Source organism: Falco punctatus (assembly GCF_963210335.1).
Source record: "Falco punctatus genome assembly, chromosome: 9".
In the NCBI taxonomy this organism is placed as follows: Eukaryota; Metazoa; Chordata; class Aves; order Falconiformes; family Falconidae; genus Falco; species Falco punctatus.
In genome coordinates this window covers 48,682,118-48,702,113 of record NC_137589.1, presented here as the reverse complement: position 1 = coordinate 48,702,113, position 19,996 = coordinate 48,682,118, and the positions used below count along the sequence as shown (strand labels likewise).

The following is a 19,996-nucleotide window of genomic DNA, read 5'->3' as shown; positions in this document are numbered from 1 at the left end:
CTGGTGGTGCTGCTTTTGGTGCTCCAGCTGGAATAGTTTTCAGGAAAGAATTTTGGCAGTTGGTGATGAATATAATTAGTCCTTGAGCATGGAAAATGAGGGCTGGCAGATGATGCCGACTTGCTGATATCCAGGATTTTACTTAGCAAAGCCTGTGTGGAGTGACCACGGCTGATGACTGTCCCATGTATGTGTATATATATATATATAAAATACAACTAGCTATGATAATTAAAAGTCTGTGGAGCAGATCAGACATAGTCAACTGACTACAATATCAGTATTTTAGAGTATTTTTTCAGACGTGTACTCCTGTGTTTTGGACTGTAGCGAATTGCCTCTTTCAGCATCAATGACAAAGTAGCATCCCAAGCTCAAAAGGCAGTCCCAAGTGATGCTAACAGTGACAGACAGGGAATTCAGCACTGTTACGCGCTGGAAGGAGAGCTGTTTTCTTCCCAAGCTGTAAGCAATAGGGCATGGGAAAGGGAAAAAAATAACCTGGGTATGTTGTGTTCAAAAAATTGGTTGGTTTTGTTCCCGGAAAGAGCACACTTGGAGTAGCGCTGGGTGAGTATCACTGTAAAATGATGTTTTGGAATATGTATTTGGATGTGCATATGAATGTTGTGTTCTTGTTTGTGGCTTATCCCTGAGTTCTGCTGCTTTGCATGGTCAGGAAGAGATTGTTTCAAGGTTGCGTGAGGAAGCGTTAATAGAAGTGAAATGCTGTGTTCACACAGAATAATATCCAGCCCTTCTTTCTCCCACTTCCCCTTCCAGTAAGTGCTGCTCTCACCCTACCGAAGAGCACAGATAGGACTGCAGTTATTTAGCTGCTGGTGAACAGCTAAGAACTGCAATGCATTTTACAAGTGAGAGCTTGAAAGGTGAGTTCATAGCCTGTTCTCCAAGTTGGAGTGGGGGAAAAAAGGTTGAATCAACTTAAGTAACAAATCTAAGGAAATTTCTGTCTGCTTCTCCAATAAACATAAGAGGCTAAATTCATTGCATAATTTCATCATTACAAATGATTCTCCCAGCTCTTGTTTCTCTGGTTTCATTTCAAATGACTGTTTGCAGATGTGTGTTTTCTGGAATTAGAGACACAAATTGAGAAGAGAGACTACTGTGGTCATGTGCTTTTCCTTAAAAAGGTCAAAAGTTCTATTTGTATCTATTTGGTTTCCTCTGGGTGGATATTTACCAAATCTCTGTGGGTTTCTTGAGAAATTTGTACATTGTGCATTTCTTGAGAAATTTTGAAAACTCCTTGCCTCAAGATAACAGATTGCCTTCTTTTTTCAGTTGAAAAAGCTTTTTTTCCCATATACTAAGAACTTACTGAAAAGTAATTCAAGGTTATTTCTGTCCATAGGAAATATTAGTCGTTATTATACAATTATAAGTCAGGCTATTTTGAGAGTGGCCCTTTCATGTTAGCAAAGTTAAAAAGATATACTGAAAACGTAAGTTCAGGGTAATATGCCAAGGAATCTTAAATAAGGCTGAAAAAAGAATTGAGTCTGGGATAGTGATTTCCTGCATTTATCTCCATGAACCTTCCAAAAATTACTTTGCTGCAAACTGCATTCTTTTGTCCCCAGTTTATGGATAAGTATGTGGCAAGGCTGTTTTTCCTGATCTAAGATGGTGACGTATACTTTTCTGTCTTGTTTTTCAGGGTCTTACGAATGTGGAATATGTGGGAAGAAATACAAGTATTACAACTGTTTCCAGACCCATGTGCGAGCACACAGAGGTATCTCACTCCAGCTCAAATCTTGGGGAATCCTGGGGTAACATTCAGGTTCAGGGACTGTTTTCAGGAAGGTCTTGAAGAGTCTCTGCTGCTTTTCTCTTCATTGGTAATGCTTCTTTCGATCGGCCCATTCGTAGGGTAAACTTTGGGGCTGCCTGAGCTTTGTGGCTCTGCTCCAGCAATATTTCTTCTGAGGTCAGGAGCAGCTCTTGCGTTCAGTGCAGTATTTACTGCACAGGGCTGTCTGGGGGCATCGCTGTGTCTTGGGAGAGCTGCAAATCAAACCTTTTCTCCCGGCAGATACCCCATGCCAGCACCACAGGGGTAGGCATCTCCCCGAGGTGCTCTACCTCCTGCCCAGCTGGGTGTTTTAGTCCATCCCCATTAAGTCAGGATGGGAGCATATAAAGTCAGACACTGGCATTGCTAGACTGCTGTATTTTTATGTTAAAATCAAAATGATGCTTGAACTCACCCCTCTACCCTTGCTGTCAACTGAGGTCACTTCCTAAATGTATAGTTTGTGACATATCTTGTGCTGAGGGGTGACTTCATTTGAATTTTCTGTAAGAGTGGCTGGTGTGATGTTGCTTAATTGGAGAAATGTGGAAGTTTTGCTCCGTGTTCTGTACTTAGCATAGCTTGTATTATTTGGAGAAATACATATCTGAAATAACAGAACGACAGGGACTTGAAACTAGCTGATGAGCCTTTGAGTGGTTTTATTTTCTTTCAGCTGAGCTGAGCGCTGAAGTCTGTGTGTTGGGCTTGTCGGAGCCTCAGCTTTAGCTCCTCAGTTGCAACCAGCAGTATCTGCGTGCATGGTCATCCATGGAACGATTGGCTGGAATGTCTAAAGGAACGTAAAGGAAGCTCCCAGGGAAAAGTTTGAAAATCCGGGAATAATGAAGGCTAATACAGTATTAAATTTTAAATGTGCCAACTCTCAGAATTCAGCAAATGCAGAGCTAAAAAGTGAACAAGTGCATCCTTAACTCGTCAGAGTTTTTCACAGTCTCATAATACATCGTTTAATTGCAAAGTTGCATATTTCCCATGTGCTGTTTAACATCACAGAGCTTCTTCTGTATCCTTAGATACATGCAGAATTGTTTTTCAATGCTGGTGTTCCTTTCTAAATGCCAACAAAGTTCCTAAAATTTCTTTAAATATAATTACAAAGTAGTTTCACCCTCCAGTTTAAGAAAAAAAAAAATCCCTAAAATAATAGTCAGCGGCAGTTATTTGCTGACATGCAGAATGCTTTACTGTTGCATCACAGCGTTGCAATAATTTTGCAATAATAATTGCAGTATTTAGGTTTGGGACAAAGATTGCTTTTATTTTATTTTTCATCCCCAAGCACTATGGGATCCTTAATTCAGCTGGAATTTTAAGAGCTATATTAGTATGAGGACACATCCTTGTGTGTGATCCAGTTGATTTGTATTTATACATTTATACATTTACTTACATTTTGATCATGGATTGAAGCTATATATTAAATGGTCTGGATGCATCAACTTACTCCTGCACAGTTGATATCCGTAGTTTTGTCATGAACTCATGACTTTTGCTTCCAAAGCCTTTTTAGTGTAGCTGTAGAAGATGGAAATTTCAAAATTTTGAATGTGGAAATTTTTAAGTAATTTTCACATCAGTGGTGGAGAAGAACAGTTTGTCTACATGAAACAGAGAATGTTTTATGTTGCTGTAAATAGGTGCATGTAGTAGTAATATTTAAAGTGCATTTGAATTACCTTAAGACAGTAAAAATCAAAGTGACATATTTATTCATGTACACTCTTCAGCAAGAAATCAAACTGAAAACTTGATGCAGCTCTAAATGCGATTCCCTCAGAAACAGAACCTGAGCTGGGGGTTAAAGCAGTCGGGAGGTGTACCTCTCTGCAGAGAAATAACGTGCCATTGAATGTGCATGTCATGTACAGTCAGGAAAAAAGAAGAAAGGATTATATGGAGGGAAAGCCCTGTGTGCTGTTATCCAGTGAGAGCTGTACGTGGAACCGTACCAGTAACAACGCTGGAAATAGCACTTAGGACTGAAAGACATTTTTGTGAAAGATGCTTTTATTGCCACGTGTATCTGAGGTTTCATAGAGGAGTGGCTGGTACTGCACTGTCATAAGAAATGTGAGATAACTCGGTGGTTACACGTACACCGAGGATGTGATCCTGGACTTGTGTGTTCTCCCTGTGTATCTTCAGTCCGTGTATCAGATAAAACCCCAAGGCACTGGCAGGCCAGCTCTCCTAGGTCTGCTTGTCCTCAAAGTACTGAAAATTGAGCTCCCTTGGCGTATTACGCACAATTATCAGCTGCCAGAAACTCAGATCCTGAATCTTTTAAGCCATTCCTTTTTGGCTGGGTGAGGAAGGAGCCATATGTCAGTGGCAGGACCTGGCATTCCCTCTTTGCCTGAGCATCAGCCGTGGTGTCACCAAGCTCTGGGCCACCCATCGGTCACATCGCATCTGCCTTTCTCTGAAGGTCTGGCTGATCCTGGGTAAACTCAACAGCTCAGTGTCAGAGTAGAGCTAGAGCTCAGAGCGTCAGAGAGTAGCTAGAGCAAACTCGGGCCCCTTTTTGTTCTCTTCAGGTGTTTCTTCCAGGGCTTTTGGGGCATTCGAGCAGAAACACCTGCTATTTGTGATCTGCTGGAGGATGTGCTCCTTCCTTTTGAACAGCCCCGTTTTTTGCATTCCTGTGCAGTTCCTGTGTCACTCATGGTCCTTGGCTAGCTGATGGGTTGGTCCTGTGGATCGACAGAGCTGGTGATGCAGCAGGTTCTGCCCACGGCAGGGCAGATAGTAATTGTGTTGATCTGGTCTGGACCTTTGGGGCAGAACAACTGAAGAAACCCATGTGTCCAGCCAGCCCCACTGTTACATTCAGTGACGCTGTCTCAGTCCCCAGGGTGGGAGGTTTGGAGGACTCGAGCTGTCCTTGCTTTGAACTGGGTTATTTCTAAGCTGGTTTTTGTACATCTTGGTGGCCAGTTTAGAGCTGTAGCAGGGGAGCCTGGGGCTTGTGGCTTGAGGCCAGCGGGGGTGGGAGGTCAGTCACCCTCTCCACTCTTGCAGCCGGTCCTTACTTGTCAGCGGCTTGGTTTGCCCTGTGCAAAACTTAAATTTTTCTTCTTACCCTTTGAGGTGTTCAGTTCCGTATTAAGATTCTTGCACTGATGACGTCATGTTTTTCTTTATAATGATCATTTCTGGGAGAAATTTCCTAGATGGTTCTTTTTATAACTGCACCTGCCTCCTCTCTAGATCTCCATGGTAGAGAAGCTGTGTTGGAAGTGACCTGTGTTCTTTCCTTGCGTGCCTTCAGGAATGGGTGGTTTTTTATTGGAAAACAGGGCATTTTCTTAGTTTCTTGAGCTTTCCCTGTGGTGCTCAGCATTGGCTGGAGAATTTCAAGGAGCGGTTGATCTGTAAATTTGCAAGAGCGAAGGGTTGAGGCAGGTCTCGTTCAAGACGTGCTGGCTCACAGGGGCAAGCTCCCTCTCTGTTTTGCTCTGAAAGCCAAGAGGCAGGCACGGAAAACCCCACATAAAGGGTTCTGCAAAGAGTCAGCAACGTAGGTAAGAAATTTACTCACTACGTTTTATCAAGGAAGAAATGAAAAGGTTGCGTTCCTTCCCCTTCGCCTCCCTGAAAGGCACAAATAAAATAAAAAAGAAACCCAACAAAAAAAGTTATGTTGCTGAGCTGAAAGGCTCCTTTGTGAGCTGTTGTGCAGCCCTGCAGGATCGTGGCTCCTTCCTCCTGCAGAGCTGCTGGAGTTCAGCTGGAGCAGAAAAGCTGCACATTCCTGGTGGTGATGGAAGGCTCTGTCCCAGTGATCGGCGCTAACAAACGTTACCGCTTCGCCTACATGCAACCCAGGCCTTAAAAATGTTTTGCTTACAGTGCTTTTTGTTTAGCTGTGTGGGGTTTTTCAAGTCATTAAAAGGTTTGGATTGCCTTCAGGAGTTAGTCAGCTAGAAAGTTTTGTTTTGTACGATGGGTCGTATTTGAGCAACATGAGCAGCAAAACATCTGCATGCTGATGCATCAGGAAAATTATTTCACTTTTAGATAACTCAAAAAAAAATGGCTGAAATTACTGTATTAGACTTTCAAACAGTAAATTTAAAAAACCTCTGGGCTGAGGCCAAGCAAGGGAGAATTTTACCCAAAGGAGAATTCTTCAGAAAGCAAATGAAAGAAAATAGCAAGGTTCAAGTTTAACCCTCGCAGGATATATCACCTCTGTCCTAATAATTGATGGAAGTTCTCTGTTTCCAGATAAGCTTTTCTGGGCTGAATGATGATTTTGCTCAAGTTGTTTTTTTCTTTATTATTTATTTACATTATTTGGTTGCTGCATCGCCTCCCTCTGAACTGATCAGCTCTCTGTTACCTTCCCGCAGGGGTGTGCCAGCCAAGGGGCTGAGCTGCCATCATCGGAATAGATGCTGGAGGCACTAGAGCAGAGGGGTTTTCTTCAGGCGAAGTTTCTAGTTTAACCAATTGTTAAAAAACATTTCAAAGCTTTTGAAGTTTCTGATCAATACTTTCCAAGAATGGGTTCTGCTCGATTCCAAAAATACGAAAAGGAAGATGACTTGTTCAAATTGTGAATATGGAAAAATGCATTTTTCCAAAGTGCACATTTTTGGAGTCTGAGTCGGAGCAGTGCTGTGAATGAAACGATTTTGAGGTGAGAACTTGAAAATTAATCACAAAATAACCATTCCTGAGGAGAGATGGTGTTTCTGAGCTGAAAAAAGTTGGGTTTCATTTGTATGATTATCTGCTACCGAAAAATCATAAGATCTGGGGGGGTCCTTTGCCCTCTGTGCTCCATCCCAAGCACCCATTTTTTTTACTGTGTACATTTCCCAGTCTGCAGCAGATTTTTATAGGAGATGCAGAAAGTTACTTGAGAAAGGCAAGGAGTTAACTTGCCTGTTTCCCAGCCTTCCTGCCGACCTCCCTACTCTGACTTACTTTTGCAACTTTCTCAGAAATTGGTCTTTTGTTTTAAAGCTGTAATTACTTGGTCTCAGCCCAAAGGTGATTTAGAGTGGGCTGTTAGGGGATTTTTAGGTGGCTTTTTTTAAATTATTTTAAATTCCTAAAGACTTTAGTCTGTCTTACGACTAAGAGTAACAACATTTCTTAACACAGTTTGGAAAAATGGCTGCTCCTTAAACACTTGTGTGTTGCTTGATTCTTGTTAAGTTTGTCTAAAGTACTTTTTAAAGCTGTTTAAATGACAGAAAGGGCCTGGTGCATGCATAGTACGTATCTTTTATGGTTTATTTATGCCGTTGTCTGTGAACACCAGGACAGCATTCTGCAGAACTCCATTGTGCCATAGCTAGCTTTTTCCTTGAGTGATAGGTGGTAATTCAAACAAGTAGCAGCTGTGGAAAAATACAGGGCTTTGACTGTCGAGCTTTTGCATATGATACTGAGGGTTTCTGATCTGGCCCCTCAGTTTATGAAGTTGTGCCAAATTAATATTGTTGCCTAGAAAAGTGATCTAATCAGGCAGGTTAATCAAGTAGAAATATACAAATTCACAAACCCACAATCATTTGTTTTTATTATTTTTAAGAAATAAGGAAATTAAATGCAAACAGTGTTCATTACTTAAGGTTGCAAATTTTAAATTCAGAAACGCTGTGACATTCTGCAGCTGTGGTTTTCAGAGCAATGCAAGCATGATTCCAAGAGACATACGGAATATTTTGAAACGTAGTTATGTTATTAGATAATGTGACATACAGTGTATGCAATTTAGGATGAATATGAAACACTTCAAAACGGCTTGGAAATCCTAATCGTTTATGATCCTTGACTTGTAACACTGGGTTTTATTTTCCAGCTTGCAGCTTTGCCCACTGCAGTCATTTAGGGCTTGAACGTGATCTTTGCCGTGTGCTTCTTGTGGTCCCACGTGTCACAGCGGAGGGAGCTTTTTCTCCCATCTTTTCATGTGTGCCTTCAGGAAGACCAGGATAGAGCAGCCCCCTGGGGAGGGGGGATTCTCATGACCCATCTCTTGGAGGGGCTTTGCTCACCCTGTGGAGGGGAGGCACGAGGGGGAGGCACGGCAGCGGGGCAGGCTGTGCCCTCTCCCGTGGGAGGCAGAGCCGGGCATGCTGTTCGCTGCATGCATTCCTGGCTTGGCGGCACTTGCCCAAAGAATGAAGCACATGAGGGATTTCAACCAGCCTTCCGTAGAAATCATGGAACTCCTTGGCGTGGCAGCTGCTGGGACGTGTCGGCCCAGCCCGTGCCCCTGCAGCCGGAGGCACACAGGGCAGCTGGAGGCCAGAGGGCTGGAGGCCAGGGCTTGGCCCGGGCAGAGCTGCAGGGGGACAGCGGGGAGGCGGCTGCTCCCAGCCCCGCTGGTGGGCCGACCCATGCCCCCCGTGCCTCTCCGAAGCCCTCGGGGGTCCCTGCAGCTCCTCAGCTCGGGCTCCCGGTGTGCAGGGGCAGGGCCGGCCCTTCCAGCCGGCCTGTTTGGGAGCCAGGCCCCTGTGACAGCTTGGGGAACCAGCCCCGCTTGTGGAGGCTCTTCAAGCCTCGGAGGTGCTGTGTTGGGCCCTACTGCCATCAAGGGCCTCAGGCCTTTCGCAGCCCGCTCCGGGCAGCTGCCATCCCCGCCGAGGTGCTGCGGGGAGGCAATGGTGGGGTGCCATGGTGGAGAAGAGCTGCGGATGGAGGAGAGCGAGGGAGCGAGGCGCTGGGGACAGCCAAGCGCAGCGGACACGGGGCAGAGTCGGCCGTCGGATCTAAGTGCAGCTCTTTCTCTTTGCAGACACTGAAGCTGCCTCAGGTGAAGGAGCCTCACAAGGCAGTAAGTACTCATGGCGCTGGGGGGGCGTAAGGGGGGCCTGGGGCCTGTGGTGTGTGCGAGCAGCGGGGCGCAGGGTGCTCCCCTCGGGGGCACGGCCAGCTTGCCCACCGCAGCCCCCCGGCATCCCTCGCCCCCCGGCGGGGGCTGGGTGGCCGAAGCGCCCGGGAGGCGGCGGGTGGCGGGCGGCTGCCGAGCCGGGCAGGAGGCCGAGGAGCCGCCGGGGCCTTTCCCCGCGGGCCGGGCGGCGGCGCGGCCGGCAGAGGGCGGCCCGAGCCGCGGAGATGGCGGCGGTGGCGGGCGGGAGCCGCCGCACAGCGCGGCCTCGGCGGGGAGAGGCGCCCGGCGGCCCCCGGGAGGGGAGCGCGGTGCCCGGGCTGGGCGGGCGCGGGGGCCTGAGGAGTCGGAGGGCGGCCATGAGCAGGGCTCGCCCGCTCTGCTGCCTCAGCCCCGCAGGGAAGGCGCTGGCTGCTGGCGGCTTCTCTAGCACGATAAGTCTCAGGAAAATTTTTAAACCTTAAACATACAATCGGCGGGGGGGCTCTGCCCTGAGCAGGGACACTGAGAAACCTGCTGGTTCAGCACAGGCCCCTGGGCTGCCAGGGCAAGGAGGCCGAGGCGCGGGGCCTGTGCAACAGGGGGTGAGGTGGCCACAGGGGGACTTGGTGGCACCAACGGCCCCTATGAGGGGGTGGTTGGGAGCACAGAGCTGGACAGTTGGCAGTGGCATGAGAATGAGAGATAAAGGGCACAAAGTGGAAGAGAGGTTGAGGCTGTGTTGGAGGAAAAGCCTTTCCCTGTGCTGTAGAGCAGGTTGTCCAGAGAGGTGGGCTTTGTATCCTTGGAGGTTTGCAAGGCCGGCCTGGATAAAGTCCTGAGGAACCCGATCTGAGCTCAGAGCAGACCCTGCTTTGAGAAGGAGGTCAGACCAGAGACCTCCTCAGGTCTCTGCCAACCTGGTTTTTGCTGTGATCATTTTAGGTGAGAGCCACGGTTTCCGTTGGAAAGGTAAGTTACATACCATGGTGGTTCACAGAGGGCAGCTTGGAAGCACCAAACTTAGCCTGGATGGGTATAAAAATGTTAGATAAATAGAAAAGAAAAGTAATAATGAAGTACAATCATGCCACCTTTTGAAACTGCTGTTTCTTCAGTGCCATTCTGTGATAGGTAAAAAGTTGGGGTTAGCCTGGGGGAGCCTTGGCTTTCTGTCTGTAGAAGGAAGCAGGACTGACTTCACTGCAGGTGGGGGATGAAGATCCTCAGCCCTGAGCCAAAACATCTCAGTAGCAACCAGCCATCACACGGTGTATACCCACTCCTGGTGCTCACTAGAGGGGAGACAGGCTCTGCAGCTGGGCATTTTCGCATTCCGTTGACCCAGTGACATGTGGTGACCACCTCCATGCAGCGGATGCAGACTGCTTCCCAGGCTCTGCTGCCCGTCAGTGTTTCACTTATCCTGAGTCTTCCCAGGCTCATCTCGCCCTCTTGCTCTGAATTTTGACACTGGACCCTGCTGGGTTCTGGGCTGGGCGGCGAGCATCCTGGGCTTGTTATTCGGGTATTGGGGCTTGTTATTGGGGTATTGGACATAGTATCCTCTTTGCCCGAGCTTGGGAACCACCTTGTCCAAAAAAAATACTTTTTTCTGTAAGTCAGCTTCTCCTTCTTACCTGTCATGGGAGGTTTTTTGGCTGAGAAGGACAGGGCAGAGTGAGGTATGAAGAGTAAGAGGGGATGAGGGTTCATGCCTCTGCTATGTAGGCAAACCCCATGAGGTTTGAGCCACAGGATTTCTGTGGATGTAACTGCCTCTTCTCTGGTGGCTGGATCTTGGGGAGTGGGGGAGAATGGAAAGTCACAGGCAGAAGAAGTCTGGGAGAGAACAGCAACAAGCAGCTGCTCTCTGCACCAGGCTTCAGAGGAGCTGTGGTGGTGACAATGGAGATGGAGCAGGGAGCAGCAGGAGAGGCAGGGACTCCTTCCATCTTCATGCAGGGCTGTACAAATCTGGCCCCCTCCCTAGCGCAGGAACCCCTTTTTTACCTGCTACACTCATTGCTATACCAAAATAGTCTCATTTAGCTGAAAGAGCTGGAGGCAAGACCAAATCACCAAAGCAGCGGAGCAGTGAAGCAGTGAGTGGTGAGCTAGGGGATGGGTAAGAAGGACCCACCGCAGCCATCCACCCCGGTGGAAGAACAAGCCAGGCATGTCACCTGTCTTACAGAGTGAACGTGAAACTGCTGGGCTGGTGCTGCTGTTTCTAATTGCAGATGGTTGTAATTTCCTCACAAAGTCATCGTCCCCTTCTCCTCCTTGCTGCTGCAGTGAAATGGTTCAGCTGTCTTCTTTCCTCCCTATGCCTTCCCCTCTGAGGCTGGATTACATCCCCGGCCTACCCTGGTTGCCTCTGCATGGCTCTTGTCCTTTTTCCACTCAATGGCTCTCTTGTTTCCCTGTCAGTCTGTTTGCTCCTCATATATTTTAGGAATTTTTTATTTATCTTTCCTTTCCTGCTATTTTTGTTTTGCTTGCTGCTCCACTGCTATTCCTCTGTGACCCGATTTGGCTGTTTACACCCTTTCTATTACAGACGTCTGTATTGTTCAGATCTTCCTCTGCTATTTCTATCTCATTGGGAACCTCTAGATTCGCGGTCTCTGCAGGCATGGTTTGCTGCCTTCTTCCAAAATTTCTCAGTGTTTGAGGGATACAGCAAGATCTTTTTTCTCTCATGTGTTCCCTCTGGGGCATAGGTTGCATCCTTCCTAAACTGACGTGGATGAGGAGCTCCCTTGACCTTGGCATTATTTCAAATAACTAGAACTGCAGGTTTACAAAACCTGTTCAAGTTTTCTCCATGGTGACTTTTTGGAGACGGCTGTTACTCATGGCCCCAGCAGTCACCTAAGAAGTTCTGGTGAAAGCAACCTTGTATGTCAAGTGAGGAAACATCTCAGGTGCTGCCTCTGCAGAGCACAGTGAGGGAGCCTTGGCTCGGTCCCAGGAGTAATCGAGCTTTGGTGGCAGTTAGCTGGGTTGTGCTCCCAAGGCTTGCCCTGAGAGCAGTGAGTCGTGTTTATTCTTGGGAGGCAAAGCCTGCATCTTGCCGTACTGGGTCTGAGAGCAAGTCATGCTTGGCCTGTTGGGAGGATGGGTTACTGACATGGTGCGTAAAGCTGTGTCATAACGTGTCCTTGCCTTCGGGGCTGAAGGGCTGTGGCAAGAAGAGGCTGCTGCGGGAAGAGCTGGCCTGGCCTTTTTTTTCCTGGGAAGAAGGGAGCCATGGGGCAAGCTGGGATGCAGCTGAGGCCAGTTTGCTGCCCGCTTAAAGAGGAGACAGTGGTGTTTAGACTTTCCAGCTGGGAAGACACTTTGAAGACTCCCTTGAGGAAAAACTGTTGTACTTATTTATTTTCAGCATTTGGGGTTTTTAGTCTATAGATTGTATCCCTGGGACTCCCCCCCCCCTTTTTTTTTTTACCCGTTCTTGAAGGGACACATCTGTGGTATTGAGAAGAGGATGTACTCATGGGGACATAGTTGCATGGCTTTGGGAGCTACTTTCGTAGCCTTGGCTCAGGGTCCAAGACCAGAATTCCCACATGTAGAGAGAAGAAAACAATGCAACCCACAGTGCTAATGTGTTAATAAAAAGGCTTGTCTAACTGCTACCAACTTTGACTGGCAGGGAGGAGGAAGGGGGAGAGAGAGAGGTTCTGAAAAAAACTTTCTATTAGATATTTTTTCCTAGGCAGGGGTGGCCAGTTTGACATCTAGGTCACTGACTGTTCCTATAGAAGAGTCTGGCAGTCTTTTCTGAGGTGCTTGTATGCCTCTGTGGTTTGCTCCAGACTTTTGGAAGTCCTCGGGAAGAAGGTGTTTGGGCTAGATCTGCGCCATCATTCTCCATGGAAATTCCAGTCATGTTTAGGGGAGTTAAATACTTTGCAAAACAGTCTCCCTCCTGCTGCTCACATACCACAGGAAATTCTTGGCAGCCTGACAGATAGCTAAATAAAACCACTGGCAAGCAGGGGCCCACAAGCCCTGCACCAGCAGGGACAGCATGCCAGAGACCCGGCTGTGGGAAGCATCACCTCTGATGTGAACAGGTATTGTGCTGGGTCACGAAGCAGGTTGCGTTCAGTGGGTTACATTCAGTGCACATGTCACAGTTTGTGGACAGCAGTTGTAAGAGCTAGGCTGGCACCAGTGTCGGATCAGCACTACACATGGAAGTGCCTATACTTCGGAGGTATGGTTGCGTTAAGACGAAAACCCAGGATGGTCTCGGTGCTGACAGCTTGTTGCTGGGCTCAGCCCCGGGAGGTAGGGTATGAGGCTCCAGCAGCATAGCCCTGGTCTCCAGAGCGTGGTAGCCTTTGTGGTTTCCAGGTCTGTAATTCTGCTACAGATCAGGGCTTGTAATATTCAGGCTGTTGGATTTTAGTATTATTCTTTTCTGTGGGAAAGGGAATCTTCTGTACGAGAACATCTCCAAAATAACCGTAACTGACTTGAAGAGCTCGAAGTCAGACTGTGAGTTTTATGGTTGCCCATGAAACCTTAATTGATCTGGGAGTGCATAAGCACCTAAGCTTTTGTCTACATGCTCACTACTGCTTTTTCTAACAGTGTCTCTACCTCTTTGGACCAACCTAGGACAAAATTAAGGTTGCTCTGGCAACTGTTAATATGGCACTTGCCTAATTTCAGCATACCAGTGGCCTTCTAATACCTGTTTGCAAAATACCAAATGTTAACTAATACAGTCAATAGTGCTACAAGTTTAGAGCACTTGTAAGCCTTTTGCCTGGATGAGCCTCGGATCATTTTACAGGGGAGTTTGGTATTCTGCAGGCAGGCAGGGAAGCAGCAGGACAGAAAGAAAGTGACTTGCCAGAGGCAACCGGCGGGCGAGTGGCAAAGGAAAAAAGCGCAAGTCTCTGGGCTTGCAGCCCAGTCGCTGTCTGCAGGGCACAGACGTAATGCTGTTGGATTGCATTTCTGTGCCCTGTGAAAGACAGCAGAAAACAAATGCACAGAGAAATGGGAAGGGAAGAACTGCTAAAAGCTGAGGGTTTCTTAAAGTATATCTGGTGTTAATGTCACATATGTCTGGTTAGCTATTTGAGACTTAATAGGTGTTCCTCTTCTCAGGGGGCAAATCGAGAGCCTGATGGAGCCATGCTAATAAATATTGTGGGGAAGAGTCTTACCATTTCTAGAATCTTTAAATAAAATTCTGTTAAAAGTGGGAAGAATTAGGAAGAAGATGTTTTGGGAGCCTTGAACAGTGTGTCAGTGAGGTTGGCTGAGTTCAGAGGAGCTTGCTGAGAGTGTGGTTTGCTCTGTTCTTTTGCCCTGGTAGCAGGTTTTTTGAGGACCACGGCAAACAAGTTGTAGTTTAAAGGCAGGTAGTGCTCACAGGTAGTACTAGCCATGAATGAATGAAGTTTACTCTGTTAGACTGTTAGCCTGCCACCAGCCAGTTATTCTGCGATGTGCAGGAAGACAACATGGAAAAACAGTTCCATAAAACAAGCCAGTTCAAATGCTCCGCTTGCTTTCATTCCTAGTGGTGTTGCAGTTTGTTACTATGGCAATTCAGTGATATTTGCTGGAGGTTGGAAGATTACTAGTGGTTGTTTTCTGGTAGATCCCATTCTTTCTGTCTCCATCTCGTGCTTTTGGGTATACATAATTCTGTTCAAGAGGCAAAGCTGGATTTTGTGCTGTTTCTCAAAAGCAGATCCCTGTGCTCGTGCTGCCAGCAGGTTACTCCTACACAACTCTTCAGCGGACTCCACTATTTGGGAGCCCAGCACACAAATCCAGTTTGTAAGCCCAGTCCATCCTTTGCCCAGCAGCACCTGACGGCGTCCTTCACTCATGCCTTAAATTCTATCATAAATGGGAGGCAGCTTTCATAATACATTTATGCTTGCTGTGGCCAGCCCCAAAGATTGAGAGCTCCTAGGCCAGATCCTAAAAAATCCCAAGACTGATCCCAATTAATTGCAACCTGGGTTTCCTTTGTGTCTGTTGGCCTTTCTGTTGTGTCGCAACCCGTTTTTCCTGTTTGCAAATAATTTTTGAAATTTAGTATTACCATCTCACGGGTGATGATATTTACCAGGTATTTCAGACCACCCTGTTGTGTTATCAGGTTGCAGGAGGGGCAAAAAGCGGTCGTTGGATATTGTGCGATTAATGCTATGTCACCCACACACACTCCAATGAGCAGCTCTTCACAGATTGTCATAGTGTGAAGTTTTTCCAGAGTGGGTGGGAAGTTCTAGTACTAAAGAGAGTGTCCCCTACCTGAATCTCTCCCGGAAGGAGGCAGAAGTCTCTCCATGTTGTCCTTTGAAGGGGACAGACTAGTGACAGTATTTACTGGGAAAAAATGGATTTCCAGAGACCTTAATGGTTTTGTGACAGGACATTGGGGAGTAAGGTACATGGGAACTGGCAGAACCAAGGACAAGCAGCAGCCCCGCTGTGCCTGAGGCAAGGCTGAGGCCAGCAGCAGTACAGGTGGGAGTGGGGCTACATCCAAGCTGTGGTCATCAGCGTCATAGCCCTACCCAGGCTGGAGCCCCCTGCCTCCCCCCAGTCAGGAGCACCCCGTGGAGCAGGAGTCAGCGGCTGCTGGCAGAGCACAGCCGTGGCAGGAGCAGCCGTGGAATTGAGCCAAGGGACAGTGACTCTCCTGCCCTGCACAGTGGCAGCAGAAGGCAAGCCTGTAGCCTCCTTCTTGTCTCCCACAGAGGAGGTGGTTTTCAGCTGTGCTTTAGTGAGGGAAGAAAAACTGCTCCCCTGTGGTCAGGTAAATGTGGCGTGTGCTGGGGTCAGGAGTGGGTCTTCGTGGAGGAGCTGCCTGAGTTAGGGGCCCTGCTGTGAGAAGTGTTGGAAGGACTGTGCAAGAGAGAGGCTCACAGCCTGCTGCGGGGTGCTGCCCTGAGTTAACTGGAATTCATCAGACTGTATGTGAGGGTAGCAAGTGTCTGTTCATAAGGAGTAGCTGCAGATTGCCCCTGAAACTAGAGTTCATGACTTCGAACTGACGTTTGAATGCACTTCCCCTTCTAGTCATCTCAAGAGAACTCCTTCCCCTTGCACAAGGGCAAGGTAAAAATTACTGGATTAAATTGGTGATTATCCCTGACAAAAATTTGGGCTGGCATTGATAGCTGTGAGCTTGCAAGAATTTTAAGAGTACATGTGGGCTCCAAAAAGTTAAATTGCTTCATAGATAGAACATCCTCAACGTTGTTTTTCTAATGTGTCCTTCAGGAATTTACTGTGCAGACTGTTCCTCAGCCTCTCAGACGTGAGGTCTTTCCTAGTGCTTTCCCTGCTAGCCCCAGGTGGGATGTTCTGCCTGTAGCCAATCTTAATTCCTCTTTGCTGCAATTAAACTGAAGTCCTTTCTTTCCCTCTATGGCCAGGCTTGATCACCCTTCCCAGTTTATATCAACTTTTTAATGTGTTATATGTTGCTTTCCCTTGTTGAAGTGAGTTGTGTTACTGCATTGGGTGTACAAAGTTTGTGTCATTGAAGGTTTACGTAGCTACTTCTTACAAGGGCCTGTAGTGATAGGACAAGGGGGAATGGCTTTAAACTGAAAGAGGTCGGATTTAGGTTAGATACAAGGAAGAAATTCTTTACTATGAAGGTGGTGAGACACTGGCACAGGTTGTCCAGAGACGCTGTGGATGCCCCATCCCTGGAAGTGTTCAGGGCCAGGTTGGATGGAGCTTGGATTAACCTGGTGTAGTGGAAGGTGTCCCTGCCCATGGAAGGGGAGGTGGAACTAGATGATCTTTAAGGCCCCGTCCAACCCAAACCATTCTGTGGTTCTATGATACTGGTATCCTACACAGATATGTCTTCCAGGAAAGACAGGGCGCAGCTGGTGATACAAAGAGTTCTTGAGCTCTTTTGATACAGTCCAGGCTTTAGCATCCTCTCTGGCTCAAAGCTGGCCCTCAGGAAGAGACTGAGAAATGGATGGACTGTGCTGTCCTCTTGAGTGACAGATTGCTGTAGTACAGACAAAAATCATACTGCAAATTACAGTTATAAAATGCTGACAAGCGTTTCAACTCTGAGGCTACCAGTTCTACCATTGCAGTGTAGGGAAGGAAAAACCAGCTGGCATGTTTTCCTTGTGCTTTGTCACACAGGAGCAAATACCAAGGAAGGCAGTGTCACAGAGTTAAAAATATCTGCTTTTAAGGATAGATATTCTTCTAATACAAGGGTTACCATAATGATCTTCAGAAGAAGTGCTGCAGTCCCAACTTCTGTGTTACTAGCTGAGTGTCATCACCATCCCTGGTTCAGAGCTTGACTCCAGGCTTGGGCTTTGCCATAGCCTAGGGGGGAAGCACATGTCTCTGGTACAGCAGAGCTGGCTGCCCGTGGATGTTGTCTACCTTGACCTTGGCGAGGCTTTTGGCGCTCTCTCCCATGACGCCCTCACGGGTGAGCTCGGGCAGTGGGTTAGGTGCGCGGCAGCGAGGCGGGCTGAGAGCTGGCTGAAGGGCAGAGCTCGGAGGGCTGTGAGCGGCGGCGCAGAGCCTGGCTGGAGGCCTGCAGCTCGCGGGGTTCCCAGCGGTCAGTGCTGGGTCCTGTCCTGTTCGGCTCGTTCATCAGTGACCTGGGTGAAGGGACAGCGCGCGCCCTCGGCAAGTTCGCTGATGAAACAGAACTGGGAGGAGCGGCTGGTCCCCCCGAGGCTGCGCTGCCGTTCAGCCAGACCCGGACAGGCTGGGGGGTCGGCGGAGGGACCCTAATGCGGTTCAGCGAAGGCAAGTGCAGGGTCCTGCCCCTGGGGAGGGGCAGCCCCACACACCAGCACAGCCGGGGGCTGGTCTGCTGGGGGGCAGCTCTGCGGGGAAGGACCCGGCAGCGCCGGTGCAGCACGTTGCCCGTGGGCCAGCAGTGTGCCCTCGTGGCCGAGAAGGCCAGTGGGAGCCTGGTGCATGAGGAGGAGCGCGGCCAGCAGGTGGAGGGAGGTGATCTCCCCCTCTGCTCAGCCCTGCTGGGGCTGCATCTGGAGTGCTGGGTCCGGTTCTGGGCTCCCCAGGTCAAGAGAGACAGGGAACCACTGGGGGATCCAGCGGAGGCTGTGAGGATGATGAGGGGACTGGAGCATCTCCCTGACGAGGAAGGGCTGAGAGCGCTGGCCCGTTTAGCCTGGGGGAGGGAAGGCTGAGAGGGATCTTACCCATGTCTACAAGCATCTTAAGGGCAAGTGTCCAGAGGACGGGACCAGGCTCTTTTCAGCAGTGCCCAGCGACAGGACAGGGGGCAACAGGCACAAACTGCAACACAGGGATTTCCATCTGAGGAAAAAGTTCTTTATATTGAGGGTGACCGAGCACTGGCACAGGCTGCCCAGAGGCTGGGGGGTCTCCTTCTCTGGGGACATTCAGACCCCACCTGGATGTGACTCTGTGCAGCCTGCTCGAGGAGAACCTGCTTCAGCAGGGGGTTGGACTAGGTGGCCTCCAGAGGTCCCTTCCAGCCCTGACATTTCTGTGATTCTGTGACATTGCCAACCTGTTCAGCTCTCTCATGATGAAGCTTTCACATTGGGGCATAGTTTTTTAGTGGGGACCTTACGATGTCTGAGACATTTCTCTTTGCCAGATCTTCAGTCTGTCTTACTAAGTACCTAAATGTAGCAAAGCATTTATGTGTCAATGCAAGATATGTTTTAGTTTGTGATTACACCCTGACTTCTGGTACCTGTTTGAAATTCTCATCAGAGGCGCATTTTTTAAAAATTAAATGTAACTGTGCTGTCATCTGTGAGCCTTTATTTTCTCCTTCCTCATCCATAGTAGTATCATACTTGCTTATTGTTTGCTAGATTACATGTGCATGCTGGGCTAAGACAGGACATTTGGTGGTAGGGGGGGCACTAACTTTCATCTGGGTCTGAGGATGTTATAGGCTGCAAACAGAATTACTTTTTTTCCAGTTTCTTAGCCACGTGCATTCAAGCCCATCACCTGTGTACAGGACAGCATCCATGAGGAATGTGTGTCCACTGTGTGACATTATTTAGTTCTAAGGAGAAAAAAATAAAATTGCAGTGTTTTTTTTTCCAAAATGGAATACATAGTAAATATTTCACAATCCCATAAATAAAAAATGATTGGCCTGATCTTTTAAAAACATATTTCCCTTTGGGCTCTGACTAAGCATGAGAAAGTTCAGCCTAAGAGGGAATTTATTTGAAAAAGCAGTGAAAGGTTAGAAGCAAGGATGTGGGCTGGAATATGCCTTGCAAATGTTGACTGTGGAGGCATAGTGCTAATGTCTTGCATGTGCAAAAACATTTTGAGGGTTGTGAATTTAAACCATGAAATTAATATGTTCAAAATTAAGGTTTTCTTGCCCAGACCTTACGCATACAGGATATGGTGATTTTAATGTTCTGACTAGTGATGGGAAGATATGTAAGTGGTTTGCTGGTGTTAATTTAAGGTTAAGGAAGAACCGTTAGCATCTCCATTTCTTGATTAACTTTAAATATTCAAATTTGCAACCTTAATGTTTCCTGAAAGTAAATTTTAGCTTTTGATTTCCTTTTACTTCTTGGGGGGTACCAGAGCAAAAAATGGAAAGTTCCACTGTTGTGCTTGGTAAAACTTACTAATGCCTTGCACAATTAAAAGCCTCATGTAAATGATGCATGTACGTGTGCACACCCACGTACACATGCCAAAGTGAACAGTTAGTCATTTACAACTTCGTGATTAATTTTTCCAATGTTCTTATTTAATAATTCTCCTGCTCCTTGGGGAGAGCTATAAAAATGGATTTTATTTTTCTAATGTGCTTGCATTTTAAGTAGGTAAAGTCTCTTTAGATTCCCATTTGCCTAACAAGGAGATGAATATGTTCATCTTCAAATTTAAATGACCAGTGGGCTGAGACCAAGAATGATAAATTTCAGTGCAGGAAGAAGACATTAAGAAAATAATAAGGAATTCAGTTCTGGGATCTACAGTGTGAAGAAATTTTGACCTTAAAGCCCGAGACGTGTTCGTTCAGTCCTGTAGTTGTTGCCTTTCACAAAAACGTATTTCTTCGCAGCTCTGGGGCTGGGATCATTCATTCTTTCCTGAAACGAGAGTTTTTCAGCAAGGTGCAGTGCTGTCCATTGCACCTTAGCACAGGTTACTCCTGTCTTGCTCCTACGTCCTCCTTTTCTGAGTATATTGCAGGACTGGAATGCGAGAGAGTTTATCACTGCAGTTTCTCAGGTTTTCTGTAACATGGGAGGCTCATTTCCCTTTGCCTTTCTCTGCTGCTGTCTGATAGT

At 47.5% G+C, this 19,996-nt stretch overlaps 1 protein-coding gene across 20 annotated transcripts in view; it reads left to right on the top strand.

Moving 5' to 3' along the window:
* The window catches only part of ZNF618 (zinc finger protein 618), a 162,363-nt gene that overhangs the window by 88,610 nt on the left and 53,757 nt on the right, over positions 1-19,996 (top strand). For 17 of the 20 annotated variants that reach the window (XM_080402016.1, XM_080402012.1, XM_080402011.1 and 14 more), the window contains 2 exons: positions 1,685-1,762; positions 8,604-8,642. In XM_080402016.1, coding sequence (XP_080258142.1) covers positions 1,685-1,762; positions 8,604-8,642 — 117 coding nt within the window. The remainder of the gene's footprint in view (positions 1-1,684; positions 1,763-8,603; positions 8,643-19,996) is intronic. The other 3 variants (XM_080402024.1, XM_080402008.1, XM_080402014.1) reach the window with 1 other exon arrangement.